This window comes from Poecilia mexicana, unplaced genomic scaffold (assembly GCF_051168715.1).
Source record: "Poecilia mexicana isolate PSO_F unplaced genomic scaffold, ASM5116871v1 scaffold_2, whole genome shotgun sequence".
NCBI classification, from domain to species: domain Eukaryota; kingdom Metazoa; phylum Chordata; class Actinopteri; order Cyprinodontiformes; family Poeciliidae; genus Poecilia; species Poecilia mexicana.
In genome coordinates this window covers 12,399,177-12,424,646 of record NW_028263371.1, presented here as the reverse complement: position 1 = coordinate 12,424,646, position 25,470 = coordinate 12,399,177, and the positions used below count along the sequence as shown (strand labels likewise).

The window sequence follows — 25,470 nt, the reverse complement described above, 5'->3', positions numbered from 1 at the left end:
GAGAAATGCATCACGCTGCGGTTCTGTGTGTGTTTGTGCGTGTGTGTGTGTGTGTGGGGGGGGGTGGGGGGGGGGGTGTGTGTGCATGTTCTGATGAAAGGATATGAGCTAAGCTTTGTGCCTGGTTTGGCCTTGTTAGAGTCATTCACGCCGAAGTAACACTGATATTTCATGAGTAATATGGCCGACTTCCACTGAACTGAAAACGATAATATACTGAGCAGTAATGCAGCTTCTTCACACACAGGAGAAATCACTCATACGTTTCTTTTCTTTCTCATCCTTTCAATCCAGAAACTACCTTTTCAGACTGGATCTCCGTAACCTCTCACTAATACAGGTAGGTTTGTTTGTTTTGTTTTGTTTATTGTCTGCGGCTTTAGGAAATTATTTTGCTAAATTTTTTAGCTTTCTTTTGCTTATTCTTACACTGTGTGTTTTATTTAAGATGTGAATGACTGTGGATTCTTGGATAAAACCTTCCCATATCACAGACTGTGTTTCAGATAATAAATTATCAGGTTGGAATAAGTCCTTCACGTTTGACCGCTATTTAGGTCAAATTGGTATTTTTATGCTTCTCTCAATCTAAAGTGGTTCTAATGCCAAAACCTAATGAAAACCCTCCTTTTTTGTGTGTTTTCACCAGTAGAATATGCAAATTATAATTATAATAATTATAATAATACGTGAAAAATACAGAATTATCCACTTTATATTAAGATTATCAATGTCAAATGCATTAATATAACACTTTTAAAACCGGGTATAAAACTGCACCAATGTGCCGTGCTAAAACAATAACACAACAGAATAAGTTGATAAAAAGAGAAAGAGAAAAAATAATATTAATAACAATACGAATTTCATCCTGACTCTTTTAAAAAGGGCTTTAATTTAGCAGCAATTGATAGCTCTGAAGTAGCTAGCGGCTAACTGCTTCATATTCATATTTGTGCAAAGGCACTTAGAGTATCCAAAATGCTGCTAGTTAATATGCTTCTTATCATGTATTGTCACTCAGAAACCTTACTAGCCAGCTTTTCAACACAAAAGGCCAACTCAGTCGTAAGTTTCTTTTACGCTTCAAAATAAAAGCGGCAAAGATGAATCAACAGGGTGTCAAACTCGAGACGTGCATCTCCATATCCTCGACACACAGTGAAATCTTACACTTGTTTCACAGCAACAACACGGTGCGTCTTGAGACGGTTTGATTCGATGAGAAATGTCCGGTTTGGTACATTTAGGTTTGAATATTAGGAGACGACTGTGACAGAGCGCCTCTTTTTCCTGCTTCCTGAACAAACTGTTAGTTTTCTGTTTGACTTTCTGTCTACAAAAGGCATGTTTGGAAATGACGACGTGTGATGTTTACAGCCTGCAGTCATATGGAGCCCTTCTGCTAAAAATATTCAGTTCAAATGTGTGTTTTCAAGGAAAGGAGCTTTGTTTAATGGGATTTTTCTTTTTCTTTTTTTTTACTTCAGGGCTGTTATTTCACACTTGCTGCTTATGCCTAAAACAGGCACATTTCTGCTCTTCTGTTGAAAATGCCTCTTGAGCAGCATCATTTAGCATGCTACATTTTAGCTCTTGTACCAAAGGCATGAATTATAACTGGAGGAAACATTGCATAGAAAATATCCTGAAAGTTTGTGGCTGTAATACATTCACTTATAGCAGAATATTAGGCATTTTAACTTCAACTGAAGCTATAATATTTGCTAATCAGTTATTTGTAATACAGTAAAAGCATGAACAATAAGCTCAACACTTAGTCCATGTCTGAATATGAAACACAGATGACACTCCAGCCTGTCCATGTTCCTCTATTTACTCATAAAATATATTTTACGTCGTCTTGACGATACGTCGTGTTGGTTTTGATGTCGTGGGAACAGCTTGTGGTGACATCTAGATGGAAACGTTATCAGGTTGGTTTTCAAACGCTCCAAGCACAGATGACGCATCACTACTTTGATTTAGTTTTAATGAAGCAGATTTTCTGGCACAGTGAAAACGTTTTAGTTAATGAAACGCAGGAACAAAGCAGCTGGATTGAATCTCATCTTTATCAGCTGGTATCAGTCAAGAAAAAAGAAAAAGATAAAAACCTTCATCCACTTGCAGTAGAAAATCCAGTAGATAGTTCAGCTGTAGGCGTTTCTTTATGTGACTCTCTTTGCCGCTCAAATTGTTCCTGAGGATTATTTCCACCTCTCTTTATGGTCCCTCACTCCTCTGAAGCTTTCAAGGTATTTTTTGATGGACAGATCTCTGAATGCCACCGTGGCTGTGTGGGTAGAGAAGCTGTGTTGTGATCGGAAGGTTGTAGGTTCAATTCCAGCTTCCTCCTGCAACATGTCGATGCGCATCATGTATAAAAGTTGTGAGTGTGAATGGGTGAATGTGACTCTCGCACCATAGAGGTTCAGTCCATTTACCAACCACAGCTTTCCAATCAGACTCAGGTCTGGCCTTTGATTAGGCCATTGTCCATTTCTCTTTTGAGGCACATTCTCCAGGCGATGATGTACTTCTCTAAAATACTTTAACCAGTTCCTAAACTGCGTAGCAACCCCAGATCATCACCCATCCACCGCCGTGCAGACAGCTGAACTGAGATGGTCTGATATTGTACAGATGTTTTATTTTATAATCTTTACTTTTTGTTTTCTCTTTCTGTCCAGCAACATATTAAACTGAAGGACATCTGCATGTCATAACTCCATCTTCCTCCCGCTACCTTTTCAAAACGGCGACAGATGTGAGCCGAAACATGCAAAATTCTGCTGTAAAGACACGAATGCTCAAGATGACTTAGTAGATAGTTGACGATTCCTCGAGTTGTTTCCTCACCACTCTTCTCACATCCTGAGAATTGGAGATTTAACTGCTTCACTTTGTGTGAAGAGCCAAAAAGATTTTTATTCAATACTCACCAAAGGAAAAAAATAAAAAAATCCGCCACTCGCCGGCCTGCGATGAAGCCAGATTTCGACATGCATCTTTTTTTAGCTAATAGCTTGAATCACCTGGAAAACCATGCAGAGGTGTTTAATGTGCTTTTTTTTTTTAGCTGTTTTATGGAGCATGTTGTTGCAAAGAGGGTTTAATTAAGCAGCAGAACTTCGTGGATGATTTTCCATATTCTGTGAAAGGCCTCTGGTAACACTGGCACTGAGCAGGAAAAAGCTTTGGTATAGTTAGCACAAGGTTGCTTTACTGTTGCATCACACATTAAAAATGACAAGCCCCAGGTTTCTCCATGAGTCTGTGTGATTTAGACCGAAATATCTCTGCCACCGTGGGAAGAGAATCGCTGTGCAGTAGTGCGGGGTTTCATTCTCTAAATGAATCCGGATGTCTTGCTTTTAGTTTGCCAAACTTTCCCCAGCAATCCTGCTGACATTTTGCACTTATTGCTGAAGTTTTGTACTGAAATCAAGGAGGCTCGTGACTGGCAACAACACATTTCAAACCACAACACAACCTTGACCGTTAGGGAAATGTAGAGGTGCGTTGTTTTACCGCCGAACGGAGACCAAAGCTATGAACTGTGCGGGTGCGTTTATTTTCGTTCACAGTATGCCTGGACTTCTGAAGCCGATTTTCTATTGTTTAGTTAACGTCCGTTTACGGTAAAGTACTCAATAAACCTTCTGCTTGCTTTTTGAAAGTATCATCTGTGTGACATGGAGATATCAATTTTGTTCTAAGCCCAAATTCAGCATCCCTAAAATTAGCATTCTCAAATTACAGAGATTCGCTGCCTTCTTTGGTGAAAATAGTGAAAATATAATCAAAATTACAGACTTTCTGCTGCACCTCGTCATGAAGGATGCAAAATGGTTGCATGTATGTTAATATGAAAGATATTTTTGTGATTTCTGTCTGCTTGAAATTTGTAGTTTTCCCATGAGATGGAAGATAATTTATACTATGAAATGTGGAAATGATACAATCTCATTTTATTGCCAACCCTGGTTAAGATGTGAAAAAAAAACCTTGAAATAAATTCCTGCACAGTGAGCAGGAGGGTTAGACTTTAAGTCCCCATGACAACCATGTTATCGCTACATCAACCAGTTGTTTAGGAAAGAAATAGTTTTTTGGGTCCTACCATCACAAATATTAACATTTAGAGTTTTCTAAAGCTTTAAGTCAACCTGTGACCTTCGATAAGATTAGAATAAAATTGAACTATTCAATAAAACATACTTTAATAAAACTGATAAGTATGATATCCAAAGATAAGTATGGTAAAGGACCTGTCATGCTGTGGGCTCGTTTCCTTGGAAACAATATTGGAATACATGGCAGCGGTGACTTTTTTGTAGAACCGGGAATTTTTTTTTATTTAACTTCTAACAGAAAACGGAACACAAATCAGCATTTGTTCTTTCAAGAGGATAATAATTTATGACGTACGTCCAGATCAACACAGAATGAATCATAACCAGATCCAAATCCTATAGAAAACCTGTGGGCTGAGCTGCAGACCAGCATACATACAGCAGCATCCAGAGCTATTAACAGTCCAGAGAAAGTATGTAAAGAGTGACGGTCAAGGATCATTCCTCCAACCGTGTGAAAACATTCACTTTTAAACTCTGGATTTCTGAACTCGACGAACCCACATGGCAGGGTTTTTGCTACTGCATAAGAGATCAGCTTATTTAAAGGCTTTCTTCACGTCTTTAACAGGGGCACCAGTAGATGTGTCTGACACCACGGCACTGTGACTGAAGATCTTCCTGACTCTGCAGGCTTATTTCCTTTTCCATGCCAGAGAGTATAATAGGATCAGCCTAAACACTGCTGTTGTAATTTAACTTCCTGCATTAAAAGCCGCCACAGTTGGCAATCCAGTAATGCAATTACATCACTTTCCCTTACAGCTGATTCAACCTCTTGACTGAACGTGCTTTAGGTTTTAGTTTGCTGAAAGTTTGACGTCAAACATGAGGATGTTTTGAAAAATGTTAGTATTGAAAAGATGCTACTGCTGATGGAGGATTTGGATTTTTCCCACCATGTATTTAGTTTTTCTAGATGATCTTGTGGACAGAGGAATAATTACTATTCCTCTAAAAATGACGAGTTCCTGTTTAATTTCTACTCATTTTGTAAAATAAGAACACAAAACAAAACAAAATACAACTACATGCAGCTACGTAACCAGATAAAGTCAAATACTTTGCCTAAGAAAGTGTACATATAAATCAATTTTATTTAAAAAGAAAAAGTTTGATCCATGCTTGCAGCTCATCCTCAGCACTTTAAAAAAGTTCAGCTTGAGACGTTTCTCTCAAAATGAATAAAGTTTTTATTTCAACTGACAACATGAATAATCATCTGATTTCTGATTAGCCGAACTAAATATTTCCCCCCCCCATTCATGCAGCTTTGTTTGACACAGCTTGCAGCACCACGACCTGCTGATGGCGCCGTGCTAACTCTTTTAATTGCTTCAGAATTTGCAGTTTCATATCACTTCAGCAATCAAAGCCTTTTTCATTCAATTGTTAGGTATTCAAGCCTTTTTAGCAGCAGCTTACATGGACCAAATACCACCAGTACACCAAATGACTGCCAACACAATGTGGTGCAAAAAGGTTGAGTTCACCTTTAGGACACGGTACGCCTAAAGAATTTAATGTGTCACAACACAAAACTGTACATTGGAAATAAAATTATGTACGTCTAATACAGCTGCTGGTATCATTGGGTGCATCTCTACCAGCTTTTGAATACCGGAGATTGAGATTTTTTCCCATGCTGCTTTGTTTAATCTCTCCAGTCTTTCCAAATTGAATTCTGAATCCTACATCTGGTTCAGATCTTGATGACGTGTCGATCTAAATAATTTTGGTTAGGATTGAGTTCAGCTCCATCTTCTCGTCTCTGCTGCCACCGCCGCCATTGTGGTCTTTGTTCGGGGTGGAGGTGAAGTGTTTGTGCGCCTTCGCACGAAGCTTGTCTGGATATTTGATTTTTGTCTCGTCTCAGCACGAGAACCTTCTTCCTCCTGTTTTCCGTCCCCTCTTACATGAGTGGTAACAAACTGGAACCGGGACTCCTATTGGCTTTCTTTCAACGGCGGCTTTATTGTTGGCGCTCTTCCCAGGCGAGACTTGCGGAGAGCGCAACCGCTTGTGTTCCTGTCGCCGGATTCTCCCACCTGATCCCTGGACCTCCTCAGTTCCTCCGTCTGATTCTCGGTTGCTGTTTCTGAATGTCGCTCTCCTCGCCCCGCCTGACGGTTTTAAGTGAACATCCGCTGTCTTGGCAGGTTTTCAGCTGTGCCACGCTCTTTCCAGTGAACAGAGATCTATCTCACTTCTATCTTTTTTCGCTGCTCTGTGATAATTTATATCGTTCTATCTCTTAAAATCTATAAGATTCATTAAAGTTTGTGGTTGCGGTGTGACGAAGAGTTCTTGGGGTGTGCAAATGTAACAAACAGAAACTGAATTAATTTTATTGCTCTGCGATAACCCCCCCATTGTTCTGTGGCGTAAACTACGGTCCGCGTTGCTTCGCGCATCATTTCCATAGGAGACGAGGGCCCATCACCAGACCCGATCTGTCTGACAAAGTCTCCTTTCACAGTGGCCACCGCTGAATGACATGGTGTGTACAGCTGCCACCCATGTGTCACTCCCAATATCAATGCGCCCTTTGTCTGCACGTCCAGCTCGTCTGCCTTCTGAGGAGGGATGTTGACTTAAGAGGGTTTTCATTTGTTTTCTCTCTGCTCGTGTCGCTCCCTTCGGCTCGTCCAAGCTCTTTATCTTGTTCTTAAACGAAGTCGTCTGCCAACCTCGCTCTTCTTATGAGACGTAGGAAGTATGCTCGCACACATCTGCACAAACAGCACTATATGTCTGTACCCTTCTCCTTTACACACACACGCACGCACGCACGCACGCACGCACGCACACACACACACACACACACACACACATGTTTGTCTGGCTATCTTTGTGGGGACTTTCCATTGACTTCCATTCATTTCTACTCATTTCTACAGCCTAAACCTTACCTTTACCCTTTTCCTAACCCTAACCATCACATACCTAACCCTAACCAAAACTCAATTCATACCTTAGCCCTAAATCTGACCCCTGACCCAAAAACAGGGTTTCCCCTCGTGGGGACCAGACTCAGGCCCCCTCGAGGAGCAATTGGTCCCCACAACGTAGTATATGTCAGGAAAATCGTCCCCACAAGGTATTACAAACAAACGCAAACACACACACACACATCTTCAGCGTATTACGAACTAAGATCTGAACGAGGTCGATCCTTCGTCGTCCTGACAAGAGCAGAGTTGTCATTTTGTGATGCCAAGGCTAAAAATCAATGGGAACATTATACAAACCGCCCGGTGGAGCAGAGACGAGGGTCTGTACCCCTGAGCTCCTTTACCAGAACACCAAGCTGTCCAAAAGGACAGAGGAGGGCAGCGTCCCAATCCAATCCCTGTCCTTTGTGCTTCAATAAAACACGGTCTCTTCTCCACAATCAAAAGCATTTAATTAAGACTTGGCTGCCTGTAGGATGTTGTTGAAATAATAGGTTGTAGTAAATGGACTGCTGCATTCAGAGTGCTTGTAATGGTCAGGAAAGGTGTATGCTGTTTACATGATCATAAGATGATGTACTTGATGTCAATTTGTAAATATAAATGTTAGACGCAGAGCTCATGAAGAAGCTGACTGATTGTTACACTTTTGTTCCTCAAATAATTCATTTATATTAATTTGTTTTAATTGGTTTTGTATCTTTATAATGTTTTCTGCACTCGGTTACACACGGAAACTGCTAAGGTATCTGAAGTTACAATCCAGAGCTTTCCTTTTTTCACCATTTAAGTTTTGAATTCATAAAACCACTTTGATTTGTTTGATTGTCTTCGGATTTTATAGCTTTTTGTAAATATTTCTGAAATCTCTCAACCGTAACATGGGAGATACTAAGCTAAGGCTGTAAAAAATCTACTTTTCAGTTTAATCAGACGCTACAAGGTGCCACTCCCAAACAATCTGAGACGGTCTGTTGAGTCACTAGTAGACGTGGTAATCATGATTTGATCCATTATCATTAAGACTTTTTAGATCAAAACAGAGAGTGTTGACCTCTGCCCAGTCTGAGCTAAAGAACAGATGACCTTAATCACAAGTCAGTAATGACTCTAAGATCTCTCGCTATACGGGGAGCTAAGAGTCAATCAGCTCAGCTGTATTTCCACTTGGAGCGGAGCAATAATGTCGGAAAAATGTGGAGTTGTTGAGACGTACACTGTAACGGCCGTCCTTATCCTAGAGTGTTTTACTGTTAGGGTTTGAGTTTCGGTGAAATATTTGGTATCTTAATATCCAAAGAGAGACGTGACCAGACTCTCAACAACACATCGTAAAACGCTGCAGTGAACTCTGAAATGAGTTTATCCTTTCCAGGGTTACAGGTTGGGACCTTTGACCTCCATCACTGGATGGTTTTCTGGTTGGCAGCTGGTTGGTATTTTTCCACCTACAGAAGTGTGAAATTGAAATATGATTCCTCTTGCTTGTTGTGTTTCAAGATATTTTAGTTTTATGACTGCGTATGACTCTTTCCCAAAGGGATTTTCTCTTTGGTGCAGAGGTGTAGATTGTATTGTTTTGTCAGCCACCTCCCTTCATGTGTTCACCATAAACTGTCCAGATGCCTCACTAAGACACTGACATGATGATTTTTTTTGTATTTCTAAATATCTGGTAATGTTGACCTGTGCTACTTCTGCTTTATTTGTACAGGTCAATCACCCTGTGACCTGTTTTAATAATGTGTTTATTATACAAGATCAGATCTTAGCAATATTTTCTGGGAAAAGTAACAATCCACAGTTGTTTCTGTTTTTATAAATAAGGTTTCACCAACTCCTGAAAAGCAGTTCAGATTTGACACATACATGCAGTGGTTTGTTTTATGCCTCTCTCTTTTTGAAATTTGAAAGTGTAAGAGAGGCACTTTTGTGTTTGCATAAGTTTCATAAGCCTGAAACTGTTTTAAACATGTCTTCATTGTAGAATTATGCAGGTCTGGTTTAAGGGATATTTATTGAACATTTAACATTATGTGTGCGCGATCAACTACAGTCCAGATTCATAAAAAAAAATAAAAGAAGTTAAATAGCATTTAAATTTTACACTGACAAGCACAGGCTGACCTTAGCATTGTTACTAGTCTCAGGTTAGACTGAGACTGAGGTTGCATTTGTTTTTTAGTCTGTTACTTTTTCATATGATCATAAGTGGATGTACTTAATGCCAATTTGTAAATATAAATGACAGAGAACCCCAAACTCTGCCACACAAGAGCAATGTATCAATGTCACTTCTGAGAGCAGCTTAGTTTAGTTTAGGTTTAGTTTCAATCACAATTTAATCATATTTCAACTAAATGTTAGTCGTAACTAACTTTACATTAAACTTGGTTTGCTGTTACATGACAGAGAGGAATCTTTTAGTGGCAGATATTTCTAAGACATTTCCCTTTGCATTCATGAACATCCACCTTAGCATGGAGTGAAAAAAGCTGTTTTGCAATTTGCAGAACCAAATAACCTTTTTATTTTGCTGATATTTGGCATAATCATGATGATTACTGTAAGCGGTTTTATTCAGTTTATTCACAAAATATAAACAGCGTGTGCTTTGTAGCCACAGATTACACCTCACTGGCTACTTCTCCATCTCGTCACGGCTTCCCAGGAGAACTGGATATTATTTTTGTCTGTCGATGACGATGTCAATTTTCAAAACGCAAAACTATTCACATGCACACTTAAAATACCCTCTCAATGCTTGATGTAAACGCAACATGCAGAAATCGACAGGTTTTAGGTGTTTAGAAGGTCAAAGGTCAACCTAACATCCTGGTGTCAAACACAGCAGCAGCGGATTTATCAAAAGAGCTTCATACCAAAACCTACATTATGCTGCTGCTCATACTATTCCCTTATGACATAGAGCTGTAAAGTAAAAGCTCTGCTCAATATAATGTATTTATCGCAGAAAAAAAAATAATAATTAAATACCATCTTCTGAGTTCAGTACAAGTTTGTATTTTGTTTTTTACTTTCATTCATTTAGGGGAAAAATGGCCTTTGATGAAAAACAATGACGGCCATTTTAACCAACACTGGCATAAATCCACATCGTATTAAACTAAAAGTATGCACTGTACGGACGGGTTAAGTTAAATGTTTTTTTTGTTTGTTTGTTTTTTTAAGTATAGTAGAGTAGCTGTGTTGTAGAAATGTAGCCATCCCTGTGGGACTTTAAGCCTCATTGTCTTTACGTTGCCCATTACGTGCCGGTGAAAGTCGTCGGACTTCACCTGCTGATGGACTGAAAAGCGACCGGTGGTCCGACCACAAAGCTGCTTTTTTCTCCGCCGCCTCATTCATCTGCTTGCACTGCGCTCAGTTAAGTAGGCCACGCTCCCGGCCTGTAACCACACACTGCTGCGCCATGTTTCCTTTTAGCGCGGTCCGCGCTCATTGTTGCGGACTTTGCATTGTTTGCGTGCTATTTGGCGACGGGAACAGACGGCTCTTTCTCCCACCTGAATCAAACCGGGGAGGAAGAAGTGAGCCGTTCTCTCTGCGTATTTGTTGGCGTCTTTCAGTGGCGAGGACGACGGCGGCGTGTTTCTGCAGTTTTACAGCGACAAAAGAGTTTTGAAGATAGTCAGTTCTTCAGGGTAAGGTGAGTTAAAAAAAAGGGGGGTGGGAGGAGGGGCGGGGTGTTCTGCCGATGTGCTGATGCCAGGGCTTTTAAAGGCTCAGCCCAGACCATTCTGTTCAGGCACCTGGGAGAACACCTGCCACTGCCATTAGTGAGCAGGCAGGCGTAGAAGAATGAATGCGTAGGCAATCAGCGGAGGAAAAAAAAAAGAGGGAGGAAGGGGAGGAGAGACGGAGAGGAGAAGCAGCACGGATAAAAAAAAAAGGTGGGCAGCAGCCAGAGAATAAAAGACAGGGAAGATAACAGGTGAGAAAGGAATGACAAGCACTGACCGGGAGGACAAGGGAGAAAAGTCACACAGGCTTCAGAGCTGAGAGGAGGGAGAGAATATGAGCGAGGCAGGTGACAAACTCCCTCTGTGCTCCAGCACGGATTTATTTATTTTTTTTTATTTGGTGAGTCTCTGTGCCAAACACAGTAGTTTCCTCGGTGTTCAGTCTCCTTCCCGTCCCAGAGGACTCTTCTTACATTATCTAATCGTATAAAATGGTCGAGGGGTTAATGCGTCAGTATTTATGCAACTGTATTCAATTCCTTAAGAGAGAATTACCGGTCAGAAGAGAAATTTAACCAAAAAAATAAATAAAAATGAGCAGCTAATTCAGGAATCCATAGTCATTATTGCTAAGGATTTAATAGATGTGAGGGCAGCATAACGAATCAATTCACATAGAAAAAAAACATCCCGCCTTTTCTTTTTCTGAGACGTACGATCGATTCGGAACCTCGGCGGATCAATTTCTGACACTTTGGCAGGGCTGGTTTCCAACAGCGCGCAGCTCTTCATATTGCTGTGCTTGGTTACATATAGGTCAGGCCTCTGGTATTTTTGGCTTCTTCTTTCTGGCTTAGTGTATTTGGAGCTGCAAAGAGTTCAGCCCGACACGATATATAGCAGTAATTCCTCCGGTTACAACCGCAAACTTTAATGTATTTTATTGGCTCTGTATGCTATTGGCCAACACGGATCACAAAACCGTCAGTCCATGGTTACATAATGTTTCACAAATATCTACAGACTGGTGCCAGCCTCCTACCCCCTTTACTGTGATTCACCAAAATACAATTTAGTGCAGCCACTTGCCTTTAGAAGTCGCTTTGTTAGTAAATTCAGACCACTTCTGTATATTATAATCTCTTACATGAGATTATATCAGATTATGCGATCTGAGCAGGCAGCAGAGGTTTGTCAGAGAACATTATGGACCAAGCAGCCTCATGAAAACTCTGCTTATTAGATGCAACTAAATACAACGTAGACGAATAAATACGTAAAACTCCAAAGTTGTGCCAAAACGGATGTATTTTTAGGAAGAGTAGCACAAAAACGGTTCTTCTCAAACGACAGGAAAATGTAGCGAATAAGTGACGAAAACAGTAAAGCAAAAATATGTTACACCGTTGCAACAATAACTTTTTTCATTTGGAAAACCGCTTTCTTCCAATTGAGCCTAAAATCGTGTGTATCCGACTCGATTGTCAATATTTTCATACGGATGAAGTTTTGCTTTGTTTTCAGGACAGCATGTCAGCAGAAAATATACCGCGAACAACCGAGTAAAGACGTGTGAATACATTACTTGTCTAATACAACAATTGTTACACTAAACACACTCAGTACGCCATCGCCCACCCAGACACCCCACTGTGGGCCCCCACAGGTACCGACTGTCAACGTCAGACATTCCTCCTGCATATTCCTAGAGTTGAGCGTCCGTCTTCTCCACCTTCCCTCTCCTCTTTTGTTTCTTTCTTTCCTCCAATTCTTCACTCTTTTTTTTTTTTTTGTTAGTGGGTCATAGTGCTGGTGTTATTGCTGGAGGTGGGCCTGATTGCAATCCACCCACATGCACTGTCCAAGCGGCACCCACAGAGAGCGTCTCCCTCTTTGATGTGGGGGTCAGCCTGATCTCTGCCGCAATCAGAGCGGTGGGGAGGAAGGTGGTGGGAGGCATGTGCGAGCGCACACGTGTGTGAGCGGCGGGGGGGGGAGGGGGGGTAAAAAACAGAGAAGTGGGAGAGTGGTGGAAAAACAGCGGAAGGACAGAATAGCTCGAGTGTTTGATGGGTGGGAGTGGGAAAGGAAAGCTGAAGTAAGAGCTCTGTTTTCTATCATCTGTTTCTCTTGTTCATTTTTTTTTCCTCAGTGCGTAGTATGTGTGCTCCGAGCAATTCTGTTTCTGTCAGAGGAAAAATAATGGAATGATGGCAACTTCTGATGGGCAAACTTCACTGTAGTCTTATAGTCTCTCACCTTCCTCCTCTTCTTTTTTCTATCTCAAACCACTTGAATGTAGCAGAAGATGGGCCCCATTACGCTGGATTGTGCTATCTTTAACACAATGGACGTCACTAAGAGATAGACTATTGATTTATCTCTTGCAAATATAATTGCTTATGAGCACAGAATTGCTTTAAATGTTGCTTTACCGTTCTATAAATTGCATTTTATATTTATATAGATATATATATATCTCCTGTCTTATTGTCTTAAGGAATAATGTGTCTTCTTCAACTCGCCCAATCAAATCTTTGTATGTTTTTGCACCAGAACCTAAAACTACGTTTTTGTTTTTTTTTCTTTTTTGCTGCATACACTTCCAGATAAGGAGGTTATGTGACAGCCTTACAGCATCAAAGGATTGAACTTTTGTTGAAAGTTGAAGAGGAGTTTCATCATCCAGGTACAGAACTCTTGTTGGGTAAGAGGCCATGGATGGTGCTCCTGTCTGAGTACCAGCATTGTCAGAGAAAAAAGAAAAGGCCAGATGGTCTGAAAATAGGAGGACACGGAGCAAAACGGTGTGGGAGAGAGACTTGTGGTGCCAGACTGCAGGTCGATGGAAAAGAAGTTTAACATTTTGCTGAGTTTAGGGCAGTTCTGACAAAACTCAAATCCCGACAACTTGCTTTTGCTGTTCTGCCTGCGGCTTCATTCCAGTTGCGCCTCTTATTTGTGATGCCATTTTTAATATATTTTTTTAATTATTTTTTTTTTTTTTATAAGAAAAACTGTTTTTATCTAAGTAGCTTACGAAAACACTGACACTGAAGGAGAGACTGCTCTGGCCATGTGACCCGCTCTGCCTGCCCTTAGATATTCCAGTTGAGCGGACAAACTTATATCTATATTTAAGGTGCATGTGTCAAACTCGAGACAAATCCGGCCCACCACAGCTTTTAATGTGGCCATCTAGATTCTAGACCTAACATTAAGTGTGCTTAAATGTTATTAATCAAATCAATGCAGCTTTTATCTGTTTCCTGCCAAATTATATCAATCAGTCCCTCCAGTTTCTTGATAATTATTGTGGAAATTCACACAAAAAACAAATCCCTGCACTTTTTGCGCTAATAATTGGGAGTTTATTGCAGATTTTTCTTTAAAAATTGTCAAACTTTATTTGTACTAAACAGCTGCCTCAGTGTTAATTGATGTCAGATTATAGTCCATGATCTACATGATGAGTAATAAAAAGTCTCATTTACCATCATAAATGAGCGTAAATATCACAGATATTCCCAAATTAGTACCACAAACACTTTGATTTTTCTTGCAAAAAATCACAAAAAGAATCATGGAGGGACTGAAAAGATGTTCAGTAATGTTATTTAATTTTAAGAATTTATTGATATTTTAACAGTTTGTGATCAGATTTTATCAATACATTCCGGCACAACCGGCCCTTTAAGAGCATTCATGACCTTTATTTGGCCCAAAACAAAAATGAGTTTGACACCACTGCTTTAAGGCATTCAGGGAAAATCTGAAGTTTGTGACCTAAAATCAAATGTGTGTGTGTGTATATATATATATATATATATATATATATATATATATATATATATATATATATATATATATATATATATATATATATATATATAAAAATTCCCCTCTCACCCTCCGTGGGTGGTCTCTTTCATCCTCTGAGCTCGGGTCCTCTACCAGAGGCCTGGGAGCTTGAGGGTTCTGCGCAGTATCTTGGCTGTGCCTAGAACTGCACATTTCTGGACTGAGATGTCTGATGTTGTTCCTGGGATCTGTTTGAGCCACTGCTCCAGTTTGGGGGTGACTGCCCCGAGGGCCCCGATGACCACAGGCACCACTGTGGTCTTCACCTTCCAGGCCTTCTCCAGTTCCTCTCTGAGGCCCTGGTATTTCTCCAGTTTCTCATGCTCCTTTTTCCTGATGTTGTAGTCACTTGGTATTGCTACATCCACCACAACGGCTTTCCTCTGTTCTTTATCCACCACCACAATGTCCGGTTGGTTCGCCATCTTGTCTGTCTGGATCTGGAAGTCCCACAGGATCTTAGCTCGGTCATTCTCCACCACTTTTGGGGGTGTCCCCCACTTTGACCTCGGGGCTTCCAGTCCATATTCTGCACTGAATATGGACTCTATATATATATATATATATATATATATATATATATATATATATATATATATATATATATATATATATATATATATATATATATATATATATATATATATATATATATACATACACACTACTCGCTTCACATTTCCTTGTGGCACACAGAGTAGATAAATATTGTAAACCTATAAATATTTAAATAGTACTTTCACTTGTATTCAAGTGACAGTAGCACTACTTCAACATATTTTTAATCAAGTAAAAGTAAAAAGTAGACAACCAAGAAATGACTCAAGCAAGAGTAAAAACAGTATTTGGTAAAACATAGTCTACTCAAGTACTGAGGTTGTCAAATTGGGAACAAAGTGTCTGATTTGATGAACAGATAACAGAGTCCCGTGGCAGACAGATTCTTTTTGTGCCTCAACAAGTGAAATATGAAATGACCAGAGCTGGACAGAATGATAAAGTGAAAGTTGAGTTTCCTCACAGAGGACAAAACCTGCCAACTGCCTGCATGTTGAGCAGACGAATCCCAGCAGATAAGGGCGAACCAGAAAAGGATCCTCTGTTTCAAATAAAGTTTCCCAAGGTAAATGTGCTCAGACTGTTTGCATCCATCTGTGGTCTTCATTTATAGATGGTCCTCGTTTATTCAAATCACCGCTCGACTCTCACCATGTCACTTTTTGTCACCTTCCTCCATAAATATCTTAAGATCTCTCCGACCCTTTCGCCTAAATTTTTTACATCGACAGCTCAGACGTTTAGCATGAAACTTTCATCCGCCTCCTCTTCCAGCATGTCAGCGCTGCTCGTCCTTCCTTTCATCTTCCTCAGACTGTATTCTCTTGTCGCTTTGCTGTCGTCGGTGGATCAGCTCCAAGCGGTTGATCAACAAAGAACAAAGGATTGATTCAGTTTGATCCAGACTGAGTCTTCGTCCCTTGGCTGGGTCCTAGAAGTGTTTTCACACCACCACGGAGCAAACATATTAGATGTGAAAGTGACATTAGATTTATTTATTTTTCTTTTTTGCTGGTGGGCTTTCGGATCGGCGATCATGACTGGCAGGTTTGGACACGGCTCATTGCCCAGAGCAGCGCTGCCGTTGGATTGACCCGAGCATTTGAACGTTTCTTGCATGTTTTCATTGCTTATAAGTACGTGAAGACACTGCAAGAAAGTTTCTATCTGATTTGAATCTTCTGATTTGGAACTTCAGCAAATAGTTTTTAGCCTTTTTAAGGAAAATGAACTGGATTTACCAATCTTCAGAGGTGGACAGAGTACCCAAAAAATGTACTCTAGTAAACGTAGCACTGCTTCATCATAGTTTTAATCAAGTTAAAGTAAAGGAAGTACTCAAGTAAGAGTAAAAAATAGTATTTTGTAAAAAGTCTACTCAATTACTGAGTAACTGATTAAATTATCGATTATTTAATATTTAAAAATTACATTATCAGATGGTCTAAAATATTAAATTAAGTGGAAAACTTGGTATTTTAAGGACCAAAATGATGATAATTCATGGAACAGAAAATAACAAAATCAAGCAAAATATATATCAAAATATATATTTTTTTCCAAAATCAGTTCCATTATAAAAAAAGACATTTTGTCAAAACATGTATGTTTTTCAATCAGTGGGTAAGAATCCAGAAATGTTACTCAAGAAAGAGTAGAGATACTTCATAATAAAATTACTGACTAATTAAAAAGTAGAGCGTAGTAAAAAATTGTCAAAAATACTCCAAAAAGTAAATTTTTTCTAAAAAAAAAAAAAACTTACTCTAGTAAATGTAACTCAGTAAATGTAACTAGTTACCACCCAACTCTGCCAGTCTGTCAGCAACGACTTCTAGGAACAAAGTGTCATTATTTCAAACCAACTTTTAAACCTTTGAGTTTAAACACATCGAGATAAAAACACCTGCAGGCATTAATCAGCGCTTAGCACTGATCCCAGAAGACAAAAAAAATAAAGCGTAAAGTCACCTTCAAACAAGGTGAACGGTTAATCTAAAAAGATGTGTAATATGAGGGCAGGCTGGATAAAAACCTCGTGAGAAACGGAGCCCGATCTAAACCGGCATTGACAGCTTCATGAAGTGGAGAGTCTAAAGCTCTCGCTCCAATAGGTTTATCAATGAGAGCAACAGAGGTAAACACAATGTGTTTGTTCTTCCCTTGGCATGAGCATCGGAGTGAGCGGCGATGGGGAGAGGGAGGAGAAAGGTCTTTGTCAGTGCATCAGATGATCCTGGCGCAGATACGATGGCGGCAACATGGAGGTGGAATGTAAACACCGCATTACGGTCTGGCTCCTCGCATATCCGTCTGCGTCCGTCCGCCTTCACGCGTGCTTCGGCGTGTATTTTCCCTATCTTTCTCCGTTTTTCCACGTGTTGAGTGGAAACGGAGATCAAAAGCCTCATTCTCTCCCTCTTTGACATTCTCCTGCAGCCAGAAAAACACGGCGATCCCGCCCAAGATGGACCGCCGTCGGATTGCCGTCAGGCCTCCGCAGCAGCTGCTCGTTTTGCCACTTGCTTCTTTTTCAGCAATCAGACTTGCATCAAAGCCTACATGTGGACCTTTTCTTCTCACATTCAGTCATGCAAACGAGCAACTCAGACCACTGTACAGGCTGTGGGAGAGGTCTGGAAAACATTCCTCAGTGCCGACCAGTGAAAACAGTCCAGCGTGACTTCTGTGTGTGTCGTCTCTGATCTCTCGTGTGGCTTGGTCGGATCGCAGTGTTCCATGAAATAGGGCACACATTTCCCTCTGATTGCCTTGCCCTTTCAGAATGAAGGTTCAGAGGTGGGGGGGTAACGGGGTGGCGTAAAAGAACAACCCGTCCACCGATCGTATGGTTTGAAGGTTCCCGACTTCTAAGACTTTCTTGATTCTGAGGTCACCTCTATTTTTTTCCCCCAGCCTTTTTCCAGACTTCTTCCCGCTGAGAAAATGTCAGAACTTTGGAATCAGCAGAAGGGGCCCCTGCGTGTTTGGGTCATGGGATTTGGCCTCGGTGCGGAGTTGGTGTTTGGAGTTGTTTCAGCTGAGCTGTGCTCTCAGGCTCCCACAGACAGCTGAAGGTGATGCGTATGGTTCCACTCCAGTACGACAGCATTCTGGAAAATCCACTTTTTCTTTTTAGCTTTACATCATCTTGTTATGTTATTACCTCATCAAAAACACCTAGAGTGTTGCCTTGATTCTTTCATGCATGTTTGAGAAATCTTTTAATCTCTCATGGCAGCCATTCATCTGTGCAAAACGGCTGGGGGCGACCGAACGCCGCCTCCCAGGAAGTAGCTCTTCCTCTGAGCTGCAGTTTCCAAGCGCCCGCCTCACAGAGGAGCCGTCCACCGCAAATCCCTCCACTCAGCTCCTTCAGACTAGCCAGCAGCATTTAGCAAACGCCTGGTGGAGCTGCACCTCATTATAGGAGCTACTTCTCAGAGCAACGCTGGTATAAAAACATTGTTAAAAGGTTAATAGAGAAACGATGTTGTGACGACTTCCTGAAGGCGGAGTGTCAGAAAGAGCAGGAGTTTTTAAAGAGACAGAGACCCAATTTCAAGGCGTTAAATTACAAAGTCAGATTTCTTTTAAGTCATATCTGACATATAGTATGAAGTAAACATAGCTTCTTGCTTGTGCTATAAAATGGCACTATGTTCCTGGAAAATACGTGATGCCGCCCCTTTAAGAAAATAACATCCGATGCATCAAGAAAACCTGCTAAGTTGTGTAATATTCCAGTCAGATATTATAACTTTGAAAACAATGTGGGTGCAGGATTATGTTTTGGTGGCTAATTATTATCAGCACGAAGTTTTACGGTCGGTGTTGTTTTGTTTCTCGCCGCCTGCTGTTTCTTCTCTGAGCTCGGCTTTCTCCCTCCGTCAGAAACACATTCATATTGGTTTCTTTCTGACACTTGAGTCACTTGTGCTGTAGGTGTGTGTCTGAACCGTCGTCTCATTCGTCTCTGCGTTTACCTCAAGTCCATCTGTTCTCTCCTCCAGTTGTTTTTTTTTTTTTCTTTTTTTCCAGCCTACTTCCAACTCTGAACAGGAGTAAATCTGAACAAATAAATAAACAAGCAGGTGAGAGAATGAATTTGTAAAGGAGAAAAAAAAATCTGTGAAAAAGTAATGAAAGAACTCGGAGCAGCAACAACTTCCTCTCTCGGTGGCGGCTCACGAAAGCATTTTACTTTTCTGATTTTAATGAAAATGCTACATGACAGATTAAGGTTGTTCTGCTGCTACTGCAGAAGACATAATTCCCACAATGACACAAACAATTTAGTTTTTTGCTCCCTCTTTGCAACACGGTTTAAATGTTTTCTCTGTATGGATCCCAACAAAAACGCAGCCTGTCCTGAAAACATTTCCCCATCAGATATTCTTTCCGTATCAAACTGTTGTTTTGTACATTTGCACTTTTACTAACATGCTAATCAGTCAATCTTGATTTAGGTAGCCGGTCCCAACTTGCACGTAGCCAGTGCTTTGAGCGTTCGAAAGTCAGCAGTGAAAATGTTGAAGATAGCAGACGTTATTGTCACGAACTGTCAGAATTTAAGCTTAGTTTAGTCATTTTTATAAACAATAAAAAAATAACTGAAAGTCAAAACTAAGAATTAGAATAAAAAAAGAATGACAGGTTTAAGTTTCCTGCCCCAAGATCTGTTTAGTTCTTTTGCATTTCAAAATTAACCAGTTTTGCAGATAAACAGGTTTCAAATCAAGTTGTAAAGTCAAAGTTTTATTGTTTCTTTTCCATTAAAAAAAATTCACATTTTTGCCTGGTTTACACTTTAATATCTTTTCATCTACAATCCCTCATTAACAACAGTCAGCCTCCAAAAACAGAACTACTTTAGTTTTGACATCATCAAATACGTAAGCTATATAACAGGAAATCAGTTTGTGATATTAACGCGATATTTGATATTCTCTGTAATCTTTATTATCTGACTAAAACTACTGATTGACTCCATTTTACTGACTGAATTTACTTTGTGTCACCATTAAAGTTGGGAATAACAACCAGCTCAACTTGTGTTAAGCCACCTTAGTTTTCATGTCGGTGTCTTTGTGTCCTGCAGTTTTTACCTAAATGCAGAAATCTGTCCAGCTAGAGCAGCGGAGTCGAACTCATTTTAGCTTTGGACCAAATCCAGATCATGAATGCTCTTAAAGGGCCAGTTATGTATTGATAAAACCTGATCACAAACTGTTAAAATATCAATGAATTATTGAAATTAAATAATGTAATTGAACATCTTTTTAGCTTCACTGTGCAGAATCTCTGTCTGCACTTATGAAATTTCTCTCATCTTACCATGCAGGATAACTGAAGTGATTGAAGACAGTCTCTTCCATTTCTGCATGAATTAAGGTTATATTTATTTTTGACCACTTTGGGACAGTCACCCACCGTGTTATGGAGTATTAATCTTCATATGCTTGTGTTTGCTCACTGACACTGTAAAGTTTAAACCCTTCGTAAACCACATATACACACACTATATAAAATAAGATACTCAAAAAGCAACTCTTCATAGATTCGACAAGGCGTGATGCTTCCTAAAATACACGTCCATCTCGCACGTTCAAATCTGCGAATATTTTGTTACCAGTTTTTTGCAGTGAGAAAACATACGCTGAATGAGTGTGGAAGCAGCTTCTGATCGCTTGCAGCTGATTTTTTTATTTTTTTTTTGCCGTCTGTGCTTCTTCATGTCCCTCCAGCTGATCCACAGAGTCAACAGGTCAACCGCTACTGCTTGCTCCTATTTACAGGCGGTACCTTGTCCAAACTCCCTCCTCAGCAGAGATGATTGAGAACGTCCCAGCGCAGCAAAAGGGGAAATAAATCCATCTGTTATTGTGGGTGTCTTTGTTGGAGTTGGACGTTCCTCTGGGACAGAGCGAGCTGATGTCCACTTGAAGGCCGAGGACGCCGACGTTTTCTCACGCCGATATTACGCTAACACGAGTTTTGTTGGATATGCAGATCTGTGACTTTTTGTTTTTTTTTCCGCCTTTGCTATGAACAAAGCTCAAGGACGGGGGCGGCTTTAGGTGGAAAGTGGAAAATCAGAATGAAAGGCCAGAGGGCGGACGTTAAGCTGACCCGCTGTGATATTGCTTCCCTTGTTTAGCATCAAGCTTCTGTCTTGCCCCGAGTCTGATGAGTCGTGGCTGATTTCATTCACACCCTTCATTAGTTTCCGCGCTGCAGTCGGGCCGCAGATTTAATTATTGATGCAGCCTTTGTCAGAACGGAGGGATAATCAGTGAGCGAGCTCCAGAGCTGCGGCTGCGAGGGCCACTCGTCGCTCTGTAATGCGTCGCAGCTTGGCCAAGCAGCTGGGAAGAAATAACTTTGATCTGCATGTGCAGAAGTAACACCTTTAAAAGAGGAATTATAAGCTGTACATTGTTTTTTTTAATTTATTAGAATAGCGTAAACCACGAGTCTTTTGCCTTTATATCTCTGCATGCTTTGCACATCCTCCTTTGCAAAATGGCTCAGAATTGATGGGTAGCTCTTGTACATCAATTTGTCAAGTGTTGGATTTCTGCCTGGACTTGGACTGGGTCATTCAATCATGAATATGCTTTTATCCGAAGCATTCCGACAGCCGTGTCTGTATTGGGAGTCATTGTTCCGATGGAGGGTGAACCTCCAGAAATAACCTGAATCTGCTTTGTTTTACGACGGGGATGGTGTTTTCAGGATGACCTGCAGTGCTGGTTTTCATGTAGGGTACAGCAGATGTCAAAAGAAAAAGAAAGTCATCCTCACCTATCCTGACTTGGCAGATTCGGAGATCTGGGAGGTTTGCTGTTGTGCCATGTTTTGCTTTTAGTTGTGGATTGATTAAACCTCCATAAGACCTTCAAAGTGTCGGACATTGTTTTATAACCCAACTGTGCCTGACCGTTATCTGCTAAGGGTAATGTTCCCAAATGTAGCTCAGTTTAGATAATACAGTTTATTTTAAATACCTTCTTACAATAAACACTTAATTAATGCGGATAATAGGTCATTTTAAGCCTTCTTCACTCAGCCTTGCCATGGTCATGGTCATGTGGTGGTTTAATGGTTCTGATGATGGATTTAGAGACTGGAATAGATCAGATTTCCCACCAGCCAGTTACTGATAAAACCTGACTGTCATCATGCAGGTCCAGTTGCCTCTTTAACTCTTCTGACTTCACAGAAGAAGTAGCTGGTAAGCAATTATTGACACCCAGTATGCAGAATTTAGTTGTCCATTTTGGCAATAAATCTGCCAGACACTACACACAAATTTCCACTTGTCTAAATAGATGTTTGTCAGTAGATATACTTTGGTTTTGTGCAGTAGCTCTGCAGTGAGCCTCCGTATCACTGTTGTGTTCAGTACCTATAGTTTTTTTTTATCCTTTCTTCCTTGCAGTGAAAGAGAAACATTTCTTACCATCATCCAGCTAGATCTACTAAAACAGATCTACGTCTTACATATTTGTCTTCATGGCGCTTTTGAAACTCAGTGTTAGTTTGGATCAATGCAGTCGTTCAGCGACTGAACGTCTCTCGGCAGAGTTAATCTCACCTCCTGCTGCCGGCTATTTGCTGCTCTCTGCACCTGAATGTGCTGCTTAATGACATAAACAATTTGTCAAAGAAGAAGAAAAAAGAAACAGAAAGAAAGTCACACATGGTCCAGTATTTTTTTTTTCTGAATATTGCTGTACTTTCCTCCATGTCGGCGGCAGTAAGTGAATGAACATCATGTGCCGCTGCTCCGACTCAGCCTCTGGCTGCATTCTGTTCGACTCAGAGAGGTTTCTGTGGATGAGCTCATGGCAGATAAGTGTGTGTGTGTGTGTGTGTGCGTGTGTGTGTGCGTGTGTGTGTGTGTGTGTGTGTGTGCGTGTGTTGTTGTTGTGTGGATGTGGACATGTTGGACTGAGAGTGAAACACAAAGGAGAGGGTGTGGGTGTGATCAGTGTGTGGAGACAATGAGACAAAACGGTTTAAAGTCACGTTTCATTCAGCCAACGGTTTCTAGAAACTCAACATTGTTTTTTTAACTGATGCAGTTTGAATCTATAAATCTGGATTTCCTTTCACGTTTCAATAAGCATGCAAAATCAAACAGATATCAGCAGGTGCTGATGTCTGGCTTACATGTGCTATTCAAGCTGCCATGTTTTAGCTGTTGCACCTTCCTTTTATTTTGTATTTTTTTATTAATTCAGTCACACCTTTTATGCTATCCCATAAAGATGATGAAACGCAGAACGAAATCCAACCGCCCACCTCATCTGTTGGGTTGTCAGGTAATGGTGTGGAAACAGACTTGCATAATCTCACTGTCCTGACAAAGCCTGAAAAATAAATCCTTGAATTCTAGTTTATTCAGCAGGGAAGCAAGACACTGCTGATATACATTTTCCTCCTGAAACCGGCGCTCAGTTAGCTCCGCCCTGACGATTTGCTCTTAAACGTACAATTTGAATCCGGATCTCAAAGAACCATTAAGCTGAAATCGAATCCTTCTGCTTCGGGTTGCAGGCTGGTCATTGTTGTGTGTGCGCAAACCAGGAACTGAACTGGTTTAGTCTGTGTAATCCAACCCAATACGTCTGCTCCCAGATATTTTAGCACAGTTTGTCATAAACTCTGCAGCTATGAGCAGCTGTACGTTTTAGACGTCGTCGCTCACATCTGTGGTTACTGATGCAGACATTGCATCGTTTTGTGATTCTGCTGGAAACGTATAATGGATGCGGAACATCACCAGCGGTTTCACGAGTGGTTTCAGACCTGTGAGCGCTGGCTGCTCACTCTGTTGCTGCGTTGGTGGATAAGTGTTGCTCTCCTGACCCACCCGGGCGACGACTGCTGCCAGATTCGCCCGCAGTGTCAAGTGGTGAGTGTCTGTGTTTACGCCGGGTGTGGGTTGTCGTCTGAAATGGCCAACCGCGGTTAGAATCATGAGAAAACAGAGAATGTGGGTTTGTGCTAGTCTTATGCAGGGTTTTGCGGATAAGCTTATCAGTGAGGAAGAAATGTTTTTCTCGTGTAAAATGGTAAATACAGTCGTCTGAAGCACATCCCACGTTCTAACGGCTCCAACACAGATCCGTCTCGACCTCCAACAAGTGTCACGCGGCTCCAGTTCAAACAGCCGTTAATTCCCACGACACACTTATTGCCAACATTCATGAATCCTAATGAGTTGTCACGCGTGACGTTGGCGGCGTGTCGGCGAGAGGCGTCCTTATCGACGCAAGCGTCATATTTCAGGAGCGAGGCAGGTTTGCGTTTTACCGCTGCTAGCAGCAGATTCCTTACCTCATTAGCATCTCCAGCTCTCCATCATTTGGCCCCTTTTTCTCTCTCCACTGCTCATAAAAATAGAATTCATTTCCGAGCCCAGAGACCACCTTTCCGCCGTAAAAGTGATGAATCCTCGATCATGGTGCTAATTGTGTTATCTGCTATTTTATTTGCCCATAAAATCTTTTTTTTTTTTTTCTTAATTCTCCAGCTTCTTTCCCCCCCACACGTCCTGCTTCCTTTAGGGAAAGTTGCCAGAGGGCAAAGTATTTTTACCATGTCTAACGAGAGGTGAAATGGGGAGAAATGGGGTGTCAAGTTTGGGTTTGGTGAAGGGAACTGATGGCGGGGGTTGCAGATTGACTTTGGCCTTTGCTAAATGATGAAAACGAACCCCAGCTTGCTTCTGAGACGTCAGGTACGAATAATGGAGCCTCTCTGGCCTGAGGTTGAAAATAAAACATTGCAGTAATTCTTCTGAGCGGGTAGATCTCAAATTACAATATTTGTTATCCAGGTCACATTTGTAGACTTTCAATTTATTTCAAACATTGAAGGTTAGCAGTGGAAAAGACGCGTCTATATATTGGGAAAAATATTAAAAGCTTTGACGTATTAACGCATTTTTCACATATTTTGACTTTCATGTGACGGAGCAACAAAGAGGAGCTTGAACCTGTGAAGTGGAGGAAATTAATACCGAGATTTCTCGCTTTACTGAAGAAAAAAAAGCACATCTCCACAGCACGATGCTGCCACTGCCATGTCTCACATCACTATCTTCAGGATATAAACATGGTTTGAGTTTTTCACTACGCAGCATTTTGCAAAATGGTCAGTTTTCCTCTCATCTCATCAGAGGACCTTCTTCTCTGGTGGCAGACTGAAGATGGCGTCTGTTTCCTTAAATGAAATTACAAC

General features: G+C 40.9%; 1 protein-coding gene across 1 annotated transcript in view; it reads left to right on the top strand.

Annotated features, from left to right (window-relative positions):
* The window catches only part of sema5ba (sema domain, seven thrombospondin repeats (type 1 and type 1-like), transmembrane domain (TM) and short cytoplasmic domain, (semaphorin) 5Ba), a 216,325-nt gene that overhangs the window by 105,949 nt on the left and 84,906 nt on the right, over positions 1–25,470 (top strand). The window contains exon 5 of the mRNA XM_088010933.1: positions 295–340. Within this exon, the coding sequence (XP_087867059.1) occupies positions 295–340 (46 nt within the window). The remainder of the gene's footprint in view (positions 1–294; positions 341–25,470) is intronic.